Below are 27,078 nucleotides of genomic sequence, written 5' to 3' on the forward strand. Positions count from 1 at the left end.
TTTAGTGCATTCCAGGTCCATAGGATGGATTATCTTCATCCTCTGCAAACTCCTCCTCCAGCTTCCTCTTGTTCCTCCTCCTGTTTACTCTTGCTTGTATTTCTAGACTCTTTACAGCCCTATCTGCAGCCCGAAGGCATTCCTTGTCTAAAGCAAGCATCGCTCGTACCATGTTAGAACCTATCTTCATTCCCATATTTCTAAATACCTTGCACTTTACAATGTTGCCATCATTGAAAGTCGCAACAGCATCATACATACCAAAGTGAAGTGTTTCTATTAAAACAAATACAGTCTTGGGGATTCTCGACCATATAACACTATTTACTCGTCCTCTCCCGCAACTATCCTGCAGACCTTGTCCACAAACAGATTTCCCGAGCAATACATTCCTCCCCGTCCAACAACAATGTTCCTACCCCCAGACCACACAGAAGCATCCCCCTTGTTACCCAATATTATCCTGGCCTCGAAAAAATCAACAAATTACTCCGCCAGGGATATGACTTTCTCAAGTCAACCCCTGAAATGAGATCATCCCTTGACAAAATTCTCCCCACACCACCCAGAGTTGCCTTTTGTCGCCCCCCTAACCTCCGTAACATCCTTGTTAAACCCTACAATATTCCCAGACTACCTTCTCTACCCAGCGGTTCCTACCCCTGTAACCGACCCCGCTGCAAAACCTGCCCCATGCATCCCCCCACAACCACCTACTCCAGCCCCGCTACTGGTAAAACATACACAATTCAAGGCAGGGCTACGTGTGAAACTACACATGTCATTTATCAACTGACATGCCTGCACTGCACAGCCTTTTACATCGGCATGACAACAACCAAACTGGCTGAGCGCATGAACGGACACAGACGAACTGTCCGCCTAGGGGATGCCCAATACCCAGTAGCGGAGCATGCCCTCCAGCATAATTCTAGGGACTTGGGAGCCTGCTACACCGTATGTGCCATTTGGCTTCTCCCACCCAACACCAGTCCCTCTGAACTGCGGAGATGGGAACTTGCACTCCAACACATCCTTTCATCCCGCCATCCCCCTGGACTGAACCTACGTTAAACAACCTCACTCCCATTCACTCTTCAGTCTTCTCCTCTTTCCCTTTCCTCTTTAGCCATTCACGCATCTTTTCATCCTACATAGTTGTGTTTATCTTTATACCATATACCTCTTTACTTCTGTATGCATCCTCTTTGGTTTGAAGCTGGCACAGTACTTACAGTAGAATATCTTTGGCTTCCCTCTGACAACCATGCCTCCATCCTTGCTACCCTCCCTGTTTACCTTTCCCTGTTGCTTCATAACCTGGGTTGTGAGTAACTGAATCCACTTTCCCTTCTTCCCTTTTTTCCCCTCTCTCCTCCCTGATGAAGGAACAAAGTTCTGAAAGCTAGGAATGTAAATTTTCAGTTCTGTTCTATGTGTATCTATCGGCTGTACTGAGCTGAGGTAAGTACTGGCTAGCCCCTCTATCTCTTTGTTAGTATTTGAGTATAGACTGGGACGTCTATGGATTCACTGCAGAGGGTACATACTGTCATGCGAAATATTTTTGGACATGTTTTCTGAAAATTGTCTTGAGTAGCTAGCTCAGTATTCCACATGCAATGGAAATATCTTAGACCTTGTAGCTACAAACAGGCCAGACCTTATAGACAACGTCGGTTTTGAAACGGGGATTAGCAATCATGATATTATAGCAACTATGATTATGAGAGTTAATAAATTAGTCAAGAAGTATAGGAGAGAGTTTCTGATAGAGCAGATGCGCAGTTATTAACATCTCACTTAGGCAGTGAATTGGCAACACTTCGTTCCAGTAAGTTTGATGTAGAGGAATTATGGGAAAATTTAAGCAGACTGTAAATTGTGGTCTCTAGGATTATATGTCTGGTAAGTGGATACAGGATGGAAAAGGCCCACCACAGTTTCATAACAAAATTCGGCAGATGCTGAGGAAGCAGGGGCTGTTGCACTCTCAGTTCAAAACAGAATGCACAACCGACAAGCGAAGGTTGGTAGAGATTCTTGCGCCCGTGAAAAATCTTTGCATGAAGCATACAACTACCACTATCAAACCCTAGTAAAAGATCTGGCAGAGAACCCGAGAAAATTCTGGTAGTATGTAAAATCACTAAGCGGGTCTAAGGCTTCTATTCAGTCCCTTGTTGACAACTCTGGTGTGGCAATTGAAGATAGCAAAACGAAAGCTGGGTTTTAAATTTCATGTTCAAGAAATTGTTCGCACAGGAGAATTGTACAAACAGTGAACACTGGACAGACTGCCTTATGGACAACATAGTAATAATCATACATGGTGTAGAGGAACAATTAAAAATTTTGAAAGCAAATGAATCACCAGGTCTGGATGAAATCCCAGTTTGATTTTACAAAGAGTACTCTCTGGCACTGGCCCCTTAACTAGCTTGCATTTATTGCAAATCTCTTGCCAAGCCCAAAGTCCCAAGTGACTGGAAAAAAGCACAGGTGACTCCAGTATATAAGAAAGGTAGAAGAACGGACCCGCAAAATTTTAGATCAATATCCCTAACTCCTGTTTACTGCAGAATCCTTGAACATATTCTCAGAATATAATTAACTTTCTTGAGACTGAGAAGCTTATGTGCACGAATTAGCATGGTTTTAGAAAGAATTGCTAATGTGAAAACTCAGCTTACCCCTTTCTCACAATAGGTACTAAGAAGTATGGAGCAAGGGCAACAAGCATTTTCCACATTTCTAGATTTCCGGAAAGCATTTGACTCAGAGCGCCATTGCAGGTTGTTAATGGAGGTACGGGCATATGGAATAAAATCACAAACATACCAGTGGATCGAAGACTTATTACATAATAAAGCCCAGTATGTTGTCTTCAATGGTGACTGTTCGTCAGGGACAAGGGTATCGTCAGGAAAGCCCTAGGGAAGTGGGACAGGACAGCAGTTGTTCTCTATATACAGTTCTCTATATACAGTTAGTTAGTTGATCGCGTGTTCCATTGATCAGTCCCACGGTATGGTAGCCGTTATGATGTGGAACATGTCAAGTGCACAAGAAATGCACATATGAAACAATTTTTTTTAATATATATATATATACATAAAAACAAAGATGATATCAATATAATGGAAGGAAACATTCCACGTGGGAAAAATTATATATAAAAACAAAGATGAGGTGACTTACCGAACAAAAGCGCTGGCAGGTCGATAGACACACAAACAAACACAAACATACACACAAAATTCAAGCTTTCGCAACAAACTGTTGCCTCATCAGGAAAGAGGGAAGGAGAGGGGAAGACGAAAGGAAGTGGGTTTTAAGGGAGAGGGTAAGGAGTCATTCCAATCCCGGGAGCGGAAAGACTTACCTTAGGGGGAAAAAAGGACAGGTATACACTCGCACACACGCACATATCCATCCACACATACAGACACAAGCAGACATATTTAAAGACCATCCACACATACAGACACAAGCAGACATATTTAAATATGTCTGCTTGTGTCTGTATGTGTGGATGGATATGTGCGTGTGTGCGAGTGTATACCTGTCCTTTTTTCCCCCTAAGGTAAGTCTTTCCGCTCCCGGGATTGGAATGACTCCTTACCCTCTCCCTTAAAACCCACTTCCTTTCGTCTTCCCCTCTACTTCCCTCTTTCCTGATGAGGCAACAGTTTTTATAAAAACAAAGATGATTAGACTTACCAAACAAAAGTGCTGGCAGGTTGATAGACACACAAACAAACACAAACACACACACAAAATTCAAGCTTTCACAACAAACGGTTGCTTCATCAGGAAAGAGGGAAGGAGAGGGAAAGACGAAAGGATGTGGGTTTTAAGGGAGAGGGTAAGGAGTCATTCCAATCCCGGGAGCGGAAAGACTTACCTTAGGGGGAAAAAAGGACAGGTATACACTCTCACACACACTCATATCCATCCGCACATATACAGACCCCTAAGGTAAGTCTTTCTGCTCCCGGGATTGGAATGACTCCATACCCTCTCCCTTAAAACCCACATCCTTTCGTCTTTCTCTCTCCTTCCCTCTTTCCTGATGAAGCAACCTTAGGTTGTGAAAGCTCAAATTTTGTGTGTGTGTTTGTGTTTGTTTGTTTGTCTATCAACATACCAACGCTTTTGTTTGGTAAGTTACAGAATCTTTGTTTTTAGATATATTTTTCCCACGTGGAATGTTTCCCTCTATTATATTCGTATCATTAATTTGAACCCAACAATTACGTTTGTTATTGTCACTGTTGGATTTCGAAATCTTTTCTGTCGTCTTATTTTCTCTTTCTGTTTTTGCCAGTAGTTTCACTTTGTATTCACCTTCTCCCTTTTACTGTAATCTACTATACAATTTTATCCCGCCGATATATACTCAATAACACTGCCGCTGCTATAAAATCCAGTTCCTTTCACCTATTAAACTACCATTTCGGCTAGTTCTAATAATTTTTGCTTTATTTACATTTCTGTTTTTCTCACATCACTGATCATTTTTAGCCGCTTCCCACAGGTTTTAACGTCATTATTTCTTCGTCAGACAATTGTTAGCCTCATTTTCATAATCTGCCACCACAAAACCACTCCTTTTAATACATTTACACATAGTTTTTTCGAAATTTTCCCGAATTTCTCCACCCTTTAACGTGTTTTGACGGCAACACAACCACCTAACCGTTATGCACAGCGTTGTCTACCTACACAAGTTCGCCGGCCGAAGTGGCCGTGCGGTTAAAGGCGCTGCAGTCTGGAACCGCAAGACCGCTACGGTCGCAGGTTCGAATCCTGCCTCGGGCATGGATGTTTGTGATGTCCTTAGGTTAGTTAGGTTTAACTAGTTCTAAGTTCTAGGGGACTAATGACCTCAGCAGTTGAGTCCCATAGTGCTCAGAGCCATTTGAACCTACACAAGTTCACCACAGGATCAACATAGCACAGCTCTAACCAACACTTTTTCGCCTTTTTTCACACCAGATCTCCAGTTGCTTTCTAGTTCACCTTTATCTCTCCCCATATATTTTTATTTTTATTTTCATTTTCATTTCAGCCTCATGTTACACTTTCCACCTTCTAATACCATGTCACCCTCACAACACCCCCACAACGACCCCATTAAGTTTAATTTACATTCCCTCCGCAAACATGCCTTCGCCCTAGCCAGATTACACTCCCATATTTTATTTACTCAGGCTTGTCTGACATTTGGCATTACCCCCAAAGGCCTCACACTTAAACTTCCCATCTCTGGCTGCAACCCTTCTTTCCATCAGTCCCTATACCAGTTCCAAACTGAACAATCCATTGCCTTCACCCACCTAATCCTTCACCTACACATCAACTCAGCCAATGAACACACCCGTCAACTCCTATCCTTAATAAAAGTCCTTAATCTTTCCTCTCCCACATCCACACCGGCTGTTCAGAGCATCCTCCTACAGGCCAACCGCAAATTAGAACAGCATGCCACCCACCACCTCAAAAAACTATCCAATCTCCTGGTTTCCCACATCCGGAAAGGCAACTCACTCACCCTTCACAGCCTTTCCAGCAAACCTCAACTTCCTCTCATTGCACACAAACCCAGTCTCTCCCATCTACTCAATCTTCCACTTCCAGCTCCAATCCCTCCAAAACCTCAAATTTCCAATCAACACAATCTGGAACCACAACACCCTAATTCAGTAGTTAACCTTTCCTCCAAACCTCTCTCCCAATCCGAAACCTCTGTCCTATCCAAAGGCCTCGCCTTCAGCCCCACTCCCAGATTCAACCAAACATCCCTAGTCACAGATTTACTGTCCTACACTCATACTCTCTGCTGGAAATATCACTTTGCCACGAAGAAAAATGATCCTAATCCTACTCCTAATGATCCAACTCCCCACGACACTATCCAAATTGAACCCTGCCTGGAACAGTTCCGTCCTCCGTCACAGCGGGACCCACCTCCACTTCCTCAAAATCACCCCCTCCAAACCTTCCAGGAATGTCTGACTTCCAGCCTTGCCTCTCAATCCTTCATAAAAAACCTTAATCCTACTCCCAACATCACCTCTGCTGAAGCCCAGGCTATCCGTGATCTGAAGGCTGACCGATCCATCGTCATTCTTCTCGCGGACAAGGGTTCCACGACAGTGGTACTTGATCGTCGGGAGTATGTGGCTGAGGGACTGCATCAGTTTTCAGACAACACCACATACAAAGTTTGCCAAGGTAATCCCATTTCTGATGTCCAGGCGGAGCTTCAAGGAATCCTCAGAACCTTAGGCCCCCTAAAAAACCTTTCACCTGACTCCATCAACCTCCTGACCCCACCGACACCCCGCACCCCTACCTTCTACCTTCTTCCTAAAATTCACAAACCCAATCATCCCGGCTGCCCCATTGTAGCTGGTTACCAAGCCCCCGCAGAACGTATCTCTGCCTACGTAGATCAACACCTTCAACCCATTACATGCAGTCTCCCATCCTTCATCAAAGACACCAACCACTTTCTCGAACGCCTGGAATCCTTAACCAGTCTGTTACCCCCGGAAACCATCCTTGTAACCATTGATGCCACTTTCTTATACACATATATTCCACACGTCCAGGGCCACGCTGCGATGGAGCACTTCCTTTCACGCCGATCACCTGCCACCCTACCTAAAACCTCTTTCCTCATTACCTTAGCCAGCTTCATCCTGACCCACAACTTCTTCACTTTTGAAGGCCAGACATACCAACAATTAAAGGGAACAGCCATTGGTACCAGGATGGCCCCCTCATACGCCAACCTATTCATGGGTCACTTAGACGAAGCCTTCTTGGTTACCCAGGCCTGCATACCCAAAGTTTGGTACAGATTTATTGATGACATCTTCATGATCTGTTCACAGTGAAGAAGAACTCCAGGATTTCCTCTCCAAGCTCAACTCCTTTGGTTCCATCAGATTCACCTGATCCTACTCTAAATCCCATGCCACTTTCCTTGACGTTGACCTCCATCTGTCCAATGGCCAGCTTCACACGTCTGTCCACATCAAACCCACCCACAAGCAACAGTACCTCCATTATGACAGCTGCCACCCATTCCACATCTAACGGTCCCTTCCCTACAGCCTAGGTTGTCGTGGCAAACGAATCTGCTCCAGTCCGGAATCCCTGAACCATTACACCAACAACCTGAAAACAGCTTTCGCATCCCGCGACTACCCTCCCGACCTAGTACAGAAGCAAATAACCAGAGCCACTTCCTCATCCCTTCAAACCCAGAACCTCCCACAGAAGAACCCCAAAAGTGCCCCACTTGTGACAGGATACTTTCTGAGACTGGATCAGACTCTGAATGTGGCTCTCCAGCAGGGATACGACTTCCTCAAATCCTGCCCTGAAATGAGATCCATCCTTTATGAAATCCTCCCCACTCCACCAAGAGTGTCTTTCCGCCGTCCACCTAACCTTCGTAACCTCTTAGTTCATCCGTATGAAATCCCCAAACCACCTTCCCTACCCTCTGGCTCCTACCCTTGTAACTGCTCCCGGTGTAAAACCTGTCCCATGCACCCTCCCACGACCACCTACTCCAGTCCTGTAACCCGGAAGGTGTACACGATCAAAGGCAGAGCCATGTGTGAAAGCACCCACGTGATTTACCAACTGACCTGCCTACACTGTGAAGCTTTCTATGTGGGAATGACCAGCAACAAACTGTCCATTCACATGAATGGACACAGGCAGACATTGTTTGTTGGTAATGAGGATTACCCTGTGGCTAAACATGCCTCTTTACTTTTGCCTCGACTGACATCTCTTCCCAAACTCTTTGCCTTTACAAATGTCTGCTTGAGTCTGTGTATGTGCGGCTGGATATGTGTGTGTGTGTGTGTGTGTGCGAGTGTATACCTGTCCTTTTTTCCCCCTAAGGTAAGTCTTTCCGCTCCCGGGATTGGAATGACTCCTTACCCTCTCCCTTAAAACCCACATCCTTTCGTCTTTCCCTCTCCTTCCCTCTTTCCTGATGAAGCAACCGTTTGTTGTGAAAGCTTGAATTATGTGTGTATGTTTGTGTTTGTTTGTGTGTCTATCGAACTGCCAGCACTTTTGTTCGGTAAGTCTCATCATCTTTGTTTTTAGATATATTTTTCCCACGTGGAATGTTTCCCTGTCGACCTGCCAGCACTTTCATTTGGTAAGTCACATCATCTTTGTTTATATATATATATATATATATATAATGGAAGGAAACATTCCACGTGGGAAAAATTATATATATAAAACAAAGATGAGGTGACTTACCGAACAAAAGCGCTGGCAGGTCGATAGACACACAAACAAACACAAACATACACACAAAATTCAAGCTTTCGCAACAAACTGTTGCCTCATCAGGAAAGAGGGAAGGAGAGGGGAAGACGAAAGGAAGTGGGTTTTAAGGGAGAGGGTAAGGAGTCATTCCAATCCCGGGAGCGGAAAGACTTACCTTAGGGGGAAAAAAGGACAGGTATACACCCGCACACACGCACATATCCATCCACACATACAGACACAATTAAATATGTCTGCTTGTGTCTGTATGTGTGGATGGATATGTGCGTGTGTGCTAGTGTATACCTGTTCCTGTTTCAGATAGGAAGGGAGGTCGTTCACATATATCAAGAACAGAAAGGGACCCATGATTGAACCCTGTGGAACACCTAAAGTAATTTCACCCCAGTTGGATGAAACATATTTAAATCACTTGCTCCATATAAGGAAACTTTATGCTTCCTGTTCTGTAGGTATGACTTAAACCACTCATATGCTATTCCATTTATACCAAAGAATTGTAATTTCTGTAACATAATGTTATGGTTCACACAATCAAATGCTTTGGACAAGTCACAGAAAATTCCTATTGGTGACATTTTACTATTTAAAGACTCTATTATGTGGACAGTGAAATTGTATATTGCTGTCTCAGTGGAACAGCAGTTTTGAAATTCGAACTGTGATTTACTAAGTATCCCATTACTGTTGAGATGGCTAACCACTCTTGAGTACATTACTTTCTCGAATATTTTTGAGAATGCTGTAAGCAAGGATACTGGCCAATAATTATTGACATCTGTGGTGTCCCCCTTTTTGTAGAGAGGCCTGACAATGGCATATTTAATTAAACCTGTCTGGGAAAATACCTTGAGTTAGTGATGCATTACATACGTGACTCAGAACATCAGCTGTAATTGCTCCACATTGTTTTAATATCTTATTAGAGATGTCATCTACTCCAACAGAACATTTATTTTTCAGAGATTTAATAATTTTACTTATTTCACAAGAGGTTGTTAGATGAAACTTAACCTGACTAAATTTTTTTCAAAACAGGCTCTTCCATGTACTGCCTAGCTTTTTCCTTTAAACTGTTCTCACCAATTTTTTCTCCTACACTTAAGAAATAGTTGTTGAATACATTAGCTACTTGTGTACTGTTGGTTAGGATGGTCTCATTCTCTTTAACAGTAATACTACCTACCCCAGTGGTTACTTTTCCTGTCTCCCTTCTAACAACATTCCATATTGATTTGATTTTATTGCCAGAGTTGTATTTTCTTCTCTAACATACATATTCTTGATTCCCTTACAACTTTTCTCACTATGTTACAATAATTTTTATAGGGTAAAACTACTTCTGGATATTTATTAGTTCTTGCTGACTCATAGTTTTCTTTTTCTTTCTGAAGACACTTTAATACCTGTAGTAATCCAAGGTTTCTTTGAAAAGTGTGTGGTGTTACACTTAGTCATTTTCTTTGTGAAACAATGTTCACAGAGGGATATAAATTTATCAAGAAATATGCTGCACTTATCATTAGCATTTGGCTCATTATATACATCTCCCCAATTAACATTTCTTAAGCTTTCTCTGAAGTGCTGTATATATACCGGGTTGAGCGACCTCACACTTTTACTTAAGGGTTTCTGAACTGTACACCCTGTTAGGTTTTGTAAGTTATCAGTTGTGCATCATGGTCTGACAATCCATTTATATATCCTTCTGAATCTGCTTAGTGTATTCATCTCTTGGTCTCCCTCTATGATTTTTACCCTCCACGCTGCCCTCCAGTACCAAATTGGTGATCCCTTGATGCCTCAGAACATGTCCTACCAACCGATCCCTTCTTCTTGTCAAGTTGTGCCACAAACTCCTCTTCTCCCCAATTCTATTCAATACCTCCTCATTAGTTATGTGATCTACCCATCTAATCTTCAGCATTCTTCTGTAGCACCACATTTCGAAAGATTCTATTCTCTTCTTGTCCAAACTATTTATCGTCCACGTTTCACTTCCATAGATGGCTACACTCCATACAAATACTTTCAGAAATGACTTCCTGACACTTAAATCTATACTCGATGTTAACAAATCTCTCTTCTTCAGATACGCTTCCCTTGCCATTGCCAGTCTACATTTTATATCCTCTCTACTTCAACTCCCATCAGTTATTTTGCTCCCCAAATAGCAAATCTCCTTTACAACTTTAAGTGTCTCATTTCCTAAACTAATTCCCTCAGCATCGCCCGACTTAATTCGACTACATTCCATTATCCTCGTTTTGCTTTTGTTGATGTTCATCTTATACCCTCCTTTCAAGACACTGTCCATTCCATTCAGCTGCTCTTCCAAGTCCTTTGCTGTCTCTGACAAAATTACAATGTCATCAGCAAACCACAAACTTTTTATTTCTTCTCCATGGACTTTAATACCTACTCCGATCTTTTCTTTTATTTCCTTTACTGCTTGCTCAATATACAGATTGAATAGCATCGGGGAGAGGTTACAACCCTGTCTCACTCCCTTCCCAACCACTGCTTTCCTTTCATGTCCCTTGACTCTTATAATTGCCATCTGGTTTCTGTACAAATTGTAAATAGCCTTTCGCTCCCTGTATTTTACCCCTGCCACCTTTAGAATTTGAAAGAGAGTATTCCAGTCAACATTGTCAAAAGCTTTCTCTAAGTCTACAAATGCTAGAAACGTAGGTTTGCCTTTCCTTAATCTTTCTCCTAAGATAAGTCGTAGGGTCAATATTGCCTCACGTGTTCCAACATTTCTACGGAATCCAAACTGATCTTCCCTGAGGTCAGCTTCTACCAGTTTTTCCATTCGTCTGTAAAGAATTCGCGTTAGTATTTTGTAGCTGTGACTTCTTAAACTAATAGTTCGGTAATATTCACATCTGTCAACACCTGCTTTCTTTGGGATTGGAATTATTATATTCTTCTTGAAGTCTGAGGGAATTTCGCCTGTCTCATATATCTTGCCCACCAGATGGTAGAGTTTTGTCAGGACTGGCTCTCCCAAGGCCGTCAGTAGTTCAAATGGAATGTCTACTCCCGGGGCCTTGTTTCGACTCAGGTCTTTCAGTGCTCTGTCAAACTCTTCACGCAGTATCGTATCTCCCATTTCATCTTCATCTACCTCCCTCTTCCATTTCCATAATATTGTCCTCAAGAAGATCACCCCTGTATAGACCCTCTATATACTCCTTCCACCTTTCTGCTTTCCCTTCTTTGCTTAGAACTGGCTTTCCATCTGAGCTCTTGATATTCATACAAGTGGTTCTCTTTTCTCCAAAGGTCTCTTTAATTTTCCAGTAGGCAGTATCTATCTTACCCCTAGTGAGATAAGCCTCTACATCCTTGTATTTGTCCTCTAGTCATCTCTGCTTAGCCATTTTGCACTTCCTGTCGATCTCATTTTTGAGACGTTTGTATTCCTTTTTGACTGCTTCACTTACTGCATTTTTATATTTTCTCCTTTCATCAATTAAATTCTGTATCTCTTCTGTTACCCAAGGATTTCTACTAGCCCACGTCTTTTTACCTACTTGATCCTCTGCTGCCTTCACTATTTCATCCCTCAAAGCTACCCATTCTTCTTCTACTGTATTTCTTTCCCCCTTTCCTGTCAATTGTTCCCTTATGCTCTCCCTGAAACTCTGTACAACCTCTGGTTCTTTCAGTTTATCCAGGTCCCATCTCCTTAAATTCCCACCTTTTTGCAGTTTCTTCAGTTTTAATCTACAGTTCATAACCAATAGATAGTGGTCAGAGTCCACATCTGCCCCTTGAAATGTCTTACAATTTAAAATCTGGTTCCTAAATCTCTGTCTTACCATTATATAATCTGTCTGAAACCGTTTAGTATCTCCAGGGTTCTCCCATGTGTACAACCTTCTTTCATGATTCTTGAACCAAGAGCTATACGTGTAGGGAAATTGATCACTGATTCTAAGTTATATGTTGTTAATAACACTTCTAGTTCACTTTTCCTATCAGAATTACTTAGAAAGTTTACACTGAAATCACCACAGATTAATAACGTCTTCTTTTTGTCTGACAGACAGCATAATAGGGAGTCAAACATTTTTATGAACAGCCACCAGTCTCCTAATGGGGACCTGCACACTGTTGCTAATATCAATACTACATTATCTAGCTGAAGTTCACATGCACAACCTTAAAGTGCTGATCAACACAAAATTTGCTTACTTCTTTACAGTTTTGCATTCATACCCTTGTTTAATGAAAATGGCAACTCCTCCTTTATCCATCCTAGATCTACAAGTGGAAGCTGCTAAATTATACCCACTTATATTGACACTATCCATGCTCACAGTTACATGGTGTTCAGACAGACAGAGTATATCAATCTCACTCTTTATTTTTGAGATCATCTGAACGCACGAATAGCTCATCTACTTTATTTTTTATTCCCCATTAATGATTTTGCTGACAGGGTGGGCACCAATCTGTGATTGTTTGTGGGTGATGCCGTGGTGAATGGTGTCAAAAATGAGTGACTATAGTAAAATACAAGACAATTTAGACAAAATTTCCAGTTGGTGTGATGAATGGCAGCTAACCCTAAATGTGGAAAAATATAAGTTAATGCAGAGGAGTAGGAAGATCAAACAATGTTTGGTTACAGTACTGTTAGTGTCCTGCTTCACACAAGCAAGTCATTTAAATATCTGGGCATAACATTTCACAGCAGTATGAGGTGGAATGACCATGTGCAAACTGTGGTAGGCCAGATGAATGGTTTACTTCAGTTTATTGGGAGAATTTTAGGAAAGAGTGGTACACCTGTAAAGGAGAACGTATACAGGACACTGGTGCATCTTATTCTTGAGTACTGCTTGAGTGTTTGGGACCCTTAACAGGTTGGACTGAAAGAAGCCATCGAAGGAATTCAGAGGCGGGCTGCTGTATTTGTTACCAGTAGGTTCGAACAACACGTTACATAGATGCTTTGGGAACTCAAATGGGGATCCCTGGAGGGAAGAGAATGTTCTTTTCGAGAAACACTATTCAGAAAATTTAGAGAACTGGCATCTGAAGGTGACTGCCGAACGATTCTACTGCCACCAACATACATGGCGCATAAGGAACACGAACATAAGATACAAGAAATTAGGGCTCATACAGTGGCATACAGACAGACATTTTCCCTTTGCTCTGTTTGTGAGTGGAACAAGAAAGGAAATTACAAGTAGTGGTACAGGGTAGTCTCCGCAATGCGCTGTATGGTGGCTTGTGGAGTATCTATGTAGATGTAGAAGGGCCAGTCTTTCTCAGGAACTTGGTACAGATATCTGTACAGCAATTATATCTGGCAAAAAATACTATGGGAGCAGGAGTCTGGGTCAAGGGAGGGGGCTCCGAATTAACATTAGAAATGGGAAGAAAGTTACCTTTAAAAGTAATTTAAAATACACAGCATTAGTGTTGAATCTATAGTCTTTAGATTTACTAGGCTAACCGATGACAGTGTTGATGACACTGAAGTTCATTTTAGTTGGTTACAAATCATAATGTATCTGTAATCTACCAATCATACATTGCATCAAATTTATAATATTTGAAATTTCAGTACAGACTATTAAAATATGCAGCCTATTTTTAATCTACCAATCATACATTGCATCAAATTTATAATATTTGAAATTTCAGTACAGACTATTAAAATATGCAGCCTATTTTTAAATTTTAATTGGTATCTTTGTGAAGAGAGATATTTTAATGGATAAAGGGGTGATAGTTTATGTTTTCATTTTCCAATATGGCAGCACAAATAAAGTGAAAAAAGGGCCAACATAGTTATATAAGACAAAAATCGTGCATATGGGTGCGTGCTCTCTGGCCAAATTTACCGTTTCTTACATTTCTTCCAAAGAAACTTTCATCAAAATTCACATGGAAGCAACCCAGTGCAACTATCTGAGCCTTTTATGGAGCCCCCAAATGCAGGAATAAAAGCTGGAAGGAAAGGTAAAGCGCCCTTGCCAATATAACCCATGGGTACGTGAAGCGACCCTATGTCCACGAAGTCCTGCTCACTCCATTTTATTGCTACATTATTGTCCAGGAAAATGAAGTACCGGTTTGGCTGTAAAAGACAGCCTCTACTAGTAGCAGATTTTGGACATTATATCAAATCTTGGAAAATATGATGTAGCAAGGAATGTATTAAACTCAATAATGGCCTAAAGGAGGGTGTATAAGCTGCCACGCAAACACCAGAGAAGAGAATTATCCTGATGGTTGAAGAAGGTGGCCACTGATGTAGTGTCTCCCCATTCCCCTCCCCATCCTTATCCCAAGCTATCACTCACAGAAGTGATAACAGACCACCACTACGGCACATGACAGCTGCCAACTTCAGTACTAATGAGTGAGAAACAACTTCTGACCTCATGTTCATTTATACATCATGCTATACATAGAAGTTAATAACCAGGCATCAAAGACAAAAATTGTGCATGTGAATGTCTACTCTCATGGCATATTTACTGTTCCTTACAGTTTTCCAAAGAAACTTTCATCAAAATTCACATGGGAGCAACCCCGTGCAACTATCTGCTGACTAAGGTGTATGAGTCATTACCCCTGAACTAAGATGGTGTGAACACATTTTTCAGAAAACATTGCAATGATAACTGACATCCTGCTGTCCACTGTGGTCTTCTCTGAGTACCATATTTTAAAAAATCAAGAGAGTGCAAGACCTTCAGTTTTATGATAGATTAATTGGGTCAAATAAATGAGTTTTTACATAGTACATGAAATTCTATGAGATTTCTGTCTCTAGGTTTAAGTTCTAGAAAGTGCAATTGCTATTATGATCTTCTATCTGTAAGATGGAAAGAGAAAGTTGAAGGGTTAATACCGAATCTCTTCCACCTGTTTAGTAATACAGGTGCCTGAGGATTATCACAGATCTGCAAATCAGTGAGTATGTTGCAAATCAGATTAAAAAGAAATCTGTAGAACGTTATCAGTAGTTTCAGAAATATATAGAGAAATGTTGAACATTCTTAAATAAACTCCACATGCATGAAATAATTTTCTCATGTCTTTATGTTTTGAAAAATTTGGCAAAATAAGGTACTCAGTGAATTATGTAACATAAATTTTAACTTCAGCCTTTATGTGCAGCATGATAAAGAGCGCATATATACTTCAAAGTAAAGTAATAAGCGACTTCTGAGGTAATAAATGCATTTGAAGCATAACTACTGAAGTCATTCAAATAAAAGCCACATGTTCCAAATATGAAGAGCTACGATTTTACATTTAAAGAGGTAATTTTTCAATATTTCAATAACTGTTCCTTAAATGTACTAATTGGAATTTCTTCTAATTCTAAATTTATTTCTTACCTGTCTTGTCGTGCTTGCTGTGCCTTTTGTATTGTAGTTATCTGCTGAGCAATAACTGATAACACTTCAATGTCAATCCTGTTGAATTCATCAAAGCAAGCCCAAGCTCCTGAACTGTTAAAATCAAGCATTTCAAGATATTTTTTAGTCTGCATGTATGATTAAATGATTGGGTTATAGGGTGATGGATTGCCAGTCTACCAATTTTGAAATGTGTTACCTTGCAAGCCCTTTGAAGAACTTCCCCATAGCCATATAGTCAAGCTGATCTGAACAGTTAAACACAACACACTGTATAGCAAATGCTTTGGCCAAGTCCTGAAAACAAATAGTTAAAATACATAGTTTCACTAGGAATGCTTGGTTCCACAAACAAAAAACTTCTTGCATGCCTAAAGTAAATTAGTTTACAGTACTGACAATATACATTACTGAAACACACAGTTAATATGTAAGGAAAAGTGTGAGTTCAGAATTTCCAGCAAGTTACCTTTGTTGTTTCTGTTTTGCCAGTGCCTGCAGGTCCTGCAGGTGCGCCACCAAATTTGAGATGCAAAGCACCAGTCAGTGTGAGGTAACAACGATCTGTCAGGGGTGTAATCACCAGCCGTCCACTGTTGCCAAGGTATTCATAACCATACTGGAATTCTGCATTGACAGCACGCACCTTGAGTTGGGAGTCATCTACCCAATAATACCTGTGAAATTCCATTATTTCTTTAAAGACCCACCAACATATTTTAATCATTTTTCTATGACTATGAGTACTCAAAAAAAAGATGGTTACTACACAAAACAAAGAAAAATTGGTTACTGAATTAAAAAATTAACAAACTGAGATGCCTGCACATTTTAGAACACACAGAAATAGGATTTAAATTTGAACCTTTACATATACACAATTAGACCCTTATCCGAATAAAATTTAATATTTGTTTTCAAGTTGCAGCAAAATGTAGCACACTATACGTATAAGAGGTGATCAAAAAGTTTCTAAAAGGCCAAACAGTCCAGAACCAATATGGCAATCATGCAAAATCATTGTGAAGACTGAGGCAATCATCTCATTGACACACTGGGTTGAAGATATCCATTGGCAAAAAATCGATTCCTGCTGTGTGAAGACTGCTGCACAACCTCATCTGGCAGGAATTGTTGACACATCAAGGCCATTTTTAAGGGACCAAAGGCGTGATGCTTGCATGGGGAGAGATCACAACTACAGGAGGGATGCTCGAATGTCTCCCACTTGAGTTGGTGTAACTGTTGCATTAAGCCATCTGTGATATGGCGATGTATAATATGATGCTGCAGCAATGCTTGGTGCACCATTTCTCACAACATGCTGCTCCATACACATCCTTCATTCTCTGATGGGTATCTACCAAAGTATGCTCTTCGGCAGCCACGAAAAGAACAACAGTGCACTGCTTCTGTGTGGACACTTTGGTAATAATCTCACCATAGTTCATGTTTCCACAGTTACTGCATGCATGTTGGAAAGACACAAATCTTACACTAATCCCTTGAATACCTGTCGGTGTTTATATACTCACGCCGGAGTCATGCTATGTTGCATATACACTGCAGCAATGCTCTCAAATGGAAACTTTTTGATCGCACCTGATAGTTTTGTCACATGATTAGGTTATTCTGCACTGTTATGCATTTCAAAGAGTAATTCTGACACAGCTGTTATAAATGGTACATAAGGTATGTATTTTAATAACTTTGTTATTTGATTTCTGGCTACAGTATAGTTAAATTACATGTAATCTTATATATGTACCTTATATATGTAAATGTCTTTTGATTTGTTTTTGTTGTAGTTTTACTGGTCCTCTTGGGCCTCTTATCTCCATAAGCAACTTGTGTATCGCCTACTGGCCATGTCAATTTACACACTAGTAGTGCATACGTACAAATAAAGGCAAAAAAATAATACGTACAACATATTACTCACACAGTCACATTTCCATGCATATAAATATCATTACAATTAAACATAGCACAAGAGCCTGATGGAATCCCTATCAAATACTACACTCATTTCACAGCTGAATTTTCCCCTATGTTAAGTATAATCTTTCATACATCTCTCGAACAAAAAATCATCCCCAGTAGATGGAAGGGCAATCCATTTACACGAAGGTAGCAGAAGTGGTCCACAAAACTACTATCAAATGTCCTTGGCATTCATGTGTTGCATAATCTTAGAAGATATTCTGAGTTCAAATGTAATCAGGTATTTTGAACAAAACCAGCATTGATTTTGAAACCATAGATTATGTGAAACCCAACTCACACTTGTCTCATGACATACTGAAAGCCAAGGATCAAGGCAGTCAGGTAGATGCAATATTTCTCAAAATCTGAAAAGTATTCGACTCAGTACTGCACCTATTCCCATTATAAAAATTATGATCATATGGAGTATCAGACAAAATTTGTGACTGGACTGAGGATTTCCTGGTAGGGAGGGTGCAGCGTGTTATCTTCACTGGAGAGTCATCGACAGATGTAGAAGTAATGTTGTGTGTTCCCAGGGAAGTGTGTTGGGTGCCTTGTTGTTCATGTTGTATATTAATGATCTTGTGGACAATATTAATAATAGACTTTTCACAGATTAGGGCAGTTGTTTATGATGAAGCGCAGTCTGAACAAAGCTGTACAAATATTCAGTCAAAAAATCATTAGATTCCAAAGTAGTGTAAAGACTGGTAACTTCCCTTAAATGTTCAGAAATGCAAAACTGTACACTTCACAAAATGAAAACAACATGGTATCCTACCTAGCAATAATAATATGGAAAGGAGACATTATTTTGTGACATTCTTTTTGTTGTGCCTATCTGTCACTCAGCATCTCCACTATATGGTGAGAAGCAATGTTCTTTTCATAATATCGTTACATTCCAACATGGATTTTCCATAGTATCCTATCTGTCAATTCATACAAATATCTGGGTGTAACACTTAGTAGTGACATGAAATGGAATGATCACTTAGGCTCAGATGTAGATAAAACAGGTAGCAGACTTGGGTTTATTGGTAGAATAAAAGTGAAATACAATCAGTCTATCAAGGAGATTGCTTACAAATCACCTGTGTGACACACCCTAGGTTAGCTTAAGTCTGTGGGACATGTACCAAATAGGACTAGAGGGGGGTAATACAGAGAAGGGCAGCATGAATGGTCAAGGCAGCATGAGTAGTCACAGGTTTGTTTGTCCCATGGGAGTGTGTCAGAGAGCTATTGAAAGAACTGAACTGGCAGGCTCCTAAAGATATATGTAAACTATCAGAAGATAGTCTAGCAACAAAGTTTCAAGAACTGGCTTTAAATTACTCTTGGTATATACTAAACCCCCATATATGGCTCCCAAAGGGATCATGAGGACAAGATTAGATTCAATGCAGCATGCACAGAAGTATAGAACAATTATTCTTTCTGCATTGCACACATGAACGGAACAGGGAAAAGCCCTAGTAATTGATACAGTGGGATGCACCCACTGCCATGCACCTCACAGTGGTTCATGGAATGTAGATGTAGATGTAGCTGTAGATAAAATAACACTACTAAATTATGAAGCTATGAGGGTTGTACCAAAAGTAAGGTTCCCATATTTTATACAAATAGGAGACATTGTTTATTGTTATTCGTTTATACGTCATTGAAAAGCTTACACTTTTGTCTATTTTTCAACATAATCTCCATTTTTTTCGACACACCTTTGAAGATGGTGCTGCAGCTTTTGTATTCCTAAGCTGAAGAATCCCACCAACCCATTGAGAAAGCGTGTGACCTCTGATCGGACTTCATCATCGCTCTTGAAGCATTTGTCACCATATTCCATTAGCTTGGGGAAGAGGTGATAATCACTGGGGGCCAAGTCTGGGCTATACAGGGGATGTGGATAACAGTCCACCCAAATTTCTTCAAAAGCTCCTGTGTTTGACGAGCGACACGGGGCCGAGTTTGTCGTGAAGAAGCACTACTCCTTCCACCAGTCATCCTCAATGGCGATTCTGAATTGCTCACCAGAGTTTGGTCAATGTTTCACAATATCTGCCAGAGTTTATTGTCATCCGAGGTTGCATGAAATTGATGAGGAGTACCCCTTTCTGATCCCAAAACAGTCGCTATAAACTTTCCTGCCGACTGTGTTTATTTGAATTCCTTTGGTGGCGGTGAATCGGAGTGACGCCACTGACAAGATTTTTGCTTTGTTTTGGGGGGTGTAATGAAACACCCACGTTTCATCTCCCATGACGATAGAGTCCAACAACTTCTCCTTGTTGCCTCCCCCCTCACATTTTTGAAGAAACTTGCGAGAACAGTCAAGGCGTTGCTCCTTGTGTCTGTCAGCCAGCATCCGGGGGACCCCGTGAGCACACACCTTATGCAAAGTGTATACGGGGACAGGGAAAAAAAATTACCGGATTATTCCCGGATTTCTCCCGGATATCCCGTTTAAAAAATATGCTTCTTCCCGGGCGAAAATACACTTTTTCTGTGCTAAGTGGCAGTAAGTTTTCCGTAGATTTTCCCTCGGAACTGTAAAACTTATCAATCCTTTGAATGGTTAACATTTTATACAATCGCATAGAACTTCCCGGGAAAAAAAGAAAAGACGGGGCAAAGAAGTTTTGGAGAGACTTTTAATTTTAAAAAAATAAAATAATAAAAAGGAGAGAAGTTTTGGAAAGCCCTTTGACTTGCAGCAACATATACACTGCATATTACGAAAGTATAAATTCGAATTGCACCAAACACAGCGCGTTAGTTTCCGGAGCGTTGAAACCGAGGTTGCAATGCCCTTTTGTAAGCGAGTCATATCTCAAGCCATGAGATCTCGTCAGCCGATGACAGCAGCTATTCAGAGCACAGGACACGTGTGATAGTCAGCCAATAGCAAGATCACTGGTTACATAGTGCGAACACGCAAGAGGAAAAGTTAACGGTTTACATTAATGTACACAGTACCGTATATCTACAAGAAAAGCTAAGCTTTCACATATAATGTTAGTCTCTATGATTAACACGCTACAACAGAAGCTAAGCTTTCACATGTAATATTGATCTTTTTTTGTGTGTGTTACACTTTAAGACACATCACACAAATGTGCCAGTAAATTTAAAATTATGACATAAATGTCTCGGCTCGAAATTCTTGTAAGTGGCTGGTCCTCAAACTGTTCAGTTTCGAACGCTCTGTGATTTAGATATCCATCCCACTTTCTCACATGTAACATAATTCATGTTGCATAAAAAGAAATTTACTTTGAAAATAACGCTTTTCTAACCACCGTTTGCAATACTATCCGGAGACTGTTAGAAATAGGTTTGATTTACCAGTTGCCAGAGAGCGTCAGAAAACAGGCATTATTGTGCGTGAGCAACTGCAGTGGTGTAGGAAGCCCATATGTTTGTGTGTATAAAGCACTAAGAGAGCTTACATTACACCATAAAAGAAACGGTGCATCAGAGGATACTCCAAAGAGCATCGGAATTTCGTAAACCATACTAAAATGCATAATTCGGCTTAAAGTGCAAATTGGCTTTTTCCAGATTCACAATGAAGTAGGTCCCATCTGATATTAAGCTTTTCAGTGTGGTTTTTGGGATGTAAATTTTCTTGGAGTACCAGTGCTCTACGATCTCATTTTTGGTTCTTTATTACCGCATAATGCCATATATGGCAGATGATGATAACGCGCACTTGAAATTCAGTGAACAGTTGGAACTAGCCAATACTGTAGAATGAAACACTTCATTTCAAATAAAATGATTGCCTTGGCGGAAAGATTAATAAAGCCAAATTTCTTTAGCAAACTTGCAAAAATAACTTCACTGTTCTGCAAGGCGATTAATGCTTGACTGCTACTAACTTGGAAATAAAATCAGAAAACTGTAATTAATAATATATTTTTGCCCTCTGTAATTATGTGAATGTATTTTAATTCACTTGATAGCTCCTGGCCACAGAAATCCGTTTTGTTTTCATTTGACGTGGGAGCTGTACACGAAGAGAAGCAGCGAAATCACTTAACGTAAACACGGGTCACGTGGAGGTTAACCCGCTCCCCACGACAACTCTGTGCAAGCATGAATCTGGCAGCTAGGGCGCACAGGAAAAATTTTTCTCGCTTGTATCTGGCTACTTGCTGCTACTACCAATACAGCTAACAGCCAAACTTCAAGTAGCGGGAGAAGGTACTGCTTATACGCGAGTCATCGACCATTCAGTTTGAATGAGCTCGACTCAGCTCTAAATAAGTGCAAAGTTGGAAAAGCAGCAGGGGTAGATGACATACGAAGTGAACAGATCAAGAACTTTGGTCCAGGCGCAAAGTGCTGGCTACTTGAGCTAGTGAATAATTGTGTCAAGAGCGGCAGGATACCAAAATCTTGGCGGAAAGCAAAAATTACAGCTATACATAAACCAGGGAAAGACCGGGATGACCCCAAAGGCTATAGGCCAATCTCCCTCTTATGCCACCTGTAGAAGGTATTGGAAAGGTTGATCCTCCAAAGAATTACAGAAGGCTTCCAAAGGCGGCAGATAACAGGAGCGGTGTTTATAGATCTTTCAGCCCCCTACCACACTGTCAACCACAGACTCTTGTTGCTGAAGCTATACAACCTCACCAAGAACTACAAACTAACCTGTCTAATTAGAAATCTTCTGCAGAACCGAAGATATTTTGTGGAATATCAAGGACAAAGAAGCAGATGGAGGCAGCAGAAAAATGGGTTGCCACAGGGCAGTGTATTGGCACCCACCCTCTTCAATATATACACTAATGACCAGCCGTTACCAGAAGGAACACAAAGCTTCATATGTGCAGATGACCGAGCGATCACAGCACAAGATCACAGCTTTGAGAGGGTGGAGCGGAAGCTAACTGATGCTCTGAAAGAATTTACTGCCTATTAAAGGGACAATCAATTGAAATCAAATCCTTCTAAGACCCAGACCTGTGCTTTCCACCTCCGAAACAGACAGGCTACTAGAACCTTGCAGACAGATTGGGAAGGAATCTCTTTAGAACACTGCAAGACTCCAAAATACCTCGGAGTCACTCTGGACCGTGCTCTTACATATAAGGAACACTGCTTAAAAACAAAGCAAAAAGTGGCTGCCAGGAACAATGTGGTTAGGAAGCCGACTGGAACAACATGGGGAGCTCAGTCAGACACAGCGCGCACATCCGCATTAGCCCTCTGCTACTCTGCAGCTGAGTACGCTTGCCCAGTATGGTGCAGATCTACACATACAAAGAAAGTTGATGTTTCTCTGAATGAGACCTGTGGAAAAACTGTAAACTGTACTGCTTATCCGGCATAGCCCCCCCCCCCCCCCCCCCGGACATCCTAAGAGATACAGCAGCACGGAGTGAAATGAAGAAGGCATTGACATACGAAGCCCACCCACTACATGGCCACCAACCGGTACAGCAAAGACTTGTGTCTAGAAAGAGCTTCCTTCACAGTACAGAACCACTCGCTGACACTCCACATCAACACTGGGAGAAGGGATGGCAGGTCAGATGTCAGCATCTGGAGGAGTGGCTGATCCCGCAAGAAGTTCTTCCCCCAGGCCACACAGAGAAATGGTTCACATGGAAATCACTCAACCGCCTGCATTCTTCTGTCACAAGATCCAAGAGTAATCTGGAGAGGAGGGGCTTCCAGGTGGACTCTCTCCAGTGTGACTGCGGAGCTGCCGTGCAGACATCAACACATCTACTACAATTCACATTACCTCCAAGTGTGTGCACCATGGAGGACCTCGTAAACGCTACACAAAGTGCACTGGACGTTGCAAATTTTTGGGCATCCACTGTATAGATTAAAATTACCTTATGCTTGACAACACAATCTGTGTCTAATCATTTATTTCATTCTTGACTAGTTTAATTTATAAACCATAGTGTATGTATGTATGTAGTAATGTATCTAATAGTTTTTTTTATCTAATGTATCTAATATTTTTTTTTTTTTTTAGTTGCTTCTGACACGATAAATAAAATAAATAATACGAGAGTCAAATGCGCATGCGCAACAGACCGCTGGCAATTGGTCAAACGAACCTAATGTGAACAGTTGTGACGTCATGCTCATAGCAAGCAGTTTATTGTTACGAAGAATTATAGTCTGCGCCCCACGGCCTTTGACATATTTTTGCTATTTGCAGACGCTTGTGCATGGACAGTTTTTTGTTGTTGTAAATTGCACATGTCTTTTGCCATTAAAGTTTTATTTTTTTCCCTCTCGTTTATATTTTATTGCTGCAGTATCATTCTCCAGTAGCAGGATACAATAACATTCTTTGCTAGAGAATCAATTCTGCAGTCAAAATTACAAAAATTTAACTGAAAGCTAAAACAATGAAAAATTCCCAGGTTTTTCCCGGTTTTCTCCCGGATGAAAAAATTCCTGAGTTTTTCTCGGATTTCCCGGTTGTCCCGGGTCATATACACCCTTTTATGATAACACAACGTTTCTGTTAAAGTTCTTTCAATTGTGCCATGGGAAACTTCAGGAATGCATTCAACAAGTTCATGGACAGTGACCCTCTGATCTTTGAGCAGCTCACTGTTGTCCTTCTGGACAATTGCATCTGAAATTGGTGGTCTTCCACTCCGTTCATCATCGTGAATTTCCATGTGACCCTCAGCAAAAGTCCTGCACCATTTGTGGAAATGCTGAACAGACATGCACTCTTCACCATAAACCTTAGTCAATTGCCAGGCAGTAACTTTCTTGCATGGAGAAACTGAAGTACTGCTCGAACCTCGCACTTGGCGGGAATGGCAATCAACACTTCCATCTCTGACAGCTGCCAAGCCAACACTGAGCAATGTAGCAAATCACGGACGGACGGGCTCGAGAGTGGGGGAACCACTGCGCATGGCACTGTTGTCGGATTTAGCCTAGTACCTTCCCTCGAGGCTGCAGCTCATTGGGAATCTTACTTTTGTTGCAACCCTCGTATATACACATTATCTAAATTTAGGAGTTGCTTGATATCTTGCCACAAAATATAACATTACAAGAAAAGGGAAAAAGTAAAGATAATAACTATTAGTCACCTCAAGAACCCAGATTAACATAATTAATAGGTATTTAAGAATATTTATTGTACACTTATTTATCTGAACTTACTCTTTATTCTAATAATTGATTTTTGTCTGTTTCAAGACTATTTTCAGATTATCTGCTATTTACTACTGCAGTTGCAAGAGTCGAATGTCATAAAAGGGAAGAAGTAGTTGAGAAGAGAATGAAACTGGATGGTAGTCTTTCCCCAATCTTGTTCAGTCAGGATACTGAGCAAGCTGTAAATGAAATCAAGGTGAAATTTGGAAAGGAAATTAAAAGTTCAAGGAGAAGAACTGAGTACTTTGGGGGCTGATATCATATTTATTATGTAAGAGACGGCAACGTATTTGGGAGAGCAACTGACTGGGATGAATAGAGCCTTGAAAACAGATTACAAGATGAACATCAGCAATTTTAAAGGAAGAATAATAAAATGTAGTGGAATTAAACTGAGTGATACTGGGGGAATTAAATTAGTAGTCCTTCAGAGAGTCCCCAGTCCTCTCCAGTGGTTCTTATGAAGAAGGATGGCACATGGCATTTCCACATCAAGTACTGACAACTGAACAAAATCATGAAGAAAGAAATCAATCCATTGCCAAGCTATGATGACACCCTGGACTGCTTGAATGGACTAAAGTATTTCTCTACTATGGACATGCAGTCGGTTACTGGCAAATCGAGGTTGATGAGGCTGATATAGAAAAGACTGTGTTCATTAGCTCCTGATGGTCCCTACAAGTTTCGTGTTTGGAGTACATAATGCTCCAGCCATCCTTGAATATTTGATGGACAACATGCTTCAACACATTAAATGGATGATGTGTCTTTGCGATCTTTATGATACTGTCACCTTTTTTCAAATACAATAACATCTACGCTATCTGATAACTGTGCACTCAAATTGCAGATCTCTGCCTCAATACAAAACAGTACCTCTTTGTCACCCAAGAAATGAAAATCTTTGGGCACCCAGTGTATGGTGATGGAATCTGTCGCAGTCCAGAAAAAATAAAAGCTATCACAGATTTTCCAACTCCTCAACACATTCCTGATGCGGTTTTCTTAAAATGTGCTCATACTGCTGGCGATTCATAAAGGACACCTACACCCAGGCTTGTACTTCACAAGAACTACTGTCAGGAGGCACCAAATTTTCCTGGAACAAGATGCAAGATAGATATTTCTTTGCTAACATCTTCTCCAGTCCTAGCATTGTATGACAAGAATGCTATGTTTCTAATGGTTTTGGAATTGGTGTAGATTACGCTTCCAGAGTACTTTCCAAGTCCAACAAGAATTGCTCTACAACTGAGAAAGGGTGCCTTGTAGTTGTTTGGGCCATCAACAAGATACAGTCACATTTATTTGGTAAACCATGCACTGTTGACAGATCACCATTCTCTATTCTGGATGACTAGCCTGATAGATCTAGTGGATCAACTGGCGAGATGGGCACTGAGGCTTCAGGGGTATGACTTCACAATGGTATACAAAAACAGAAACAAAAACAAGGATGTTGAATACCTTTCAAGGAATCAGGCAGCAGAACGCAGCAGCATGGATGAAAATTCAGTCATCACTGCATTAAATGACAGCATTGTTGGACAGAGATAAGATCAAGCACTGCTGAAAGCCATAGAAGCCTTTAAGAATAAGGAACCAAACAAAGGAACTGGAACTTTGTATAAGAGGAACTATGATCCAATATGGTGGATGTGGTTGCTCATCATCCCAGCTCATCTATTTCAACGACACTCCAACATTTGGACTTCACAGAATCAGGCACAGGAACCACTGGCTAGGTCTCTAACAGTCTGTTAGTGACTACAAGAGCAACTGTAAGGAATGCCTATGGCAGAACCATGAGCCAGTTACCTCCGGTGCATACGGTACCAATCTCATCTGCAGTAGGGCCATTCCACCGAATTGGAATCAACCTTTCACAGAATTTTGTGAATTAAAGAGCATTGTGCTCTCATTCGAATATATAGCTAAAAGAGTTAGTCTACAGGAATTGTGAAACAAACCCTGTCGTCCAGGACCGCGTGCCACGAAGGGCACAGATTCACCATGAGATGGGGAAATTGACAGGCGTCTATTGTCTATTGAGGCCTAAGCATTGTAGTGTGCGAGTGAGACAGAAGAGGACCTACATTATACGGAAACCCAGTACAAGCCATTTGTGGCCAAGGAGACATAGCAGTGTTAAATATGGCGGACCTAAGATCGACCATAGAGGGAAACATTTATG

At 41.0% G+C, this 27,078-nt stretch overlaps 1 protein-coding gene across 1 annotated transcript in view; it reads right to left on the bottom strand.

Annotated features, from left to right (window-relative positions):
* LOC124620075 (dynein axonemal heavy chain 1-like) overlaps nt 1-27,078 on the bottom strand; it is an 804,068-nt gene that overhangs the window by 618,377 nt on the left and 158,613 nt on the right. The window contains exons 14-16 of the mRNA XM_047146741.1: nt 16,204-16,411; nt 15,934-16,031; nt 15,714-15,827 (exon numbers count right to left, since the gene is read on the bottom strand). Coding sequence (XP_047002697.1) covers nt 15,714-15,827; nt 15,934-16,031; nt 16,204-16,411 — 420 coding nt within the window. The remainder of the gene's footprint in view (nt 1-15,713; nt 15,828-15,933; nt 16,032-16,203; nt 16,412-27,078) is intronic.

The sequence above is a fragment of the Schistocerca americana genome, chromosome 6 (genome assembly GCF_021461395.2).
Source record: "Schistocerca americana isolate TAMUIC-IGC-003095 chromosome 6, iqSchAmer2.1, whole genome shotgun sequence".
In the NCBI taxonomy this organism is placed as follows: domain Eukaryota; kingdom Metazoa; phylum Arthropoda; class Insecta; order Orthoptera; family Acrididae; genus Schistocerca; species Schistocerca americana.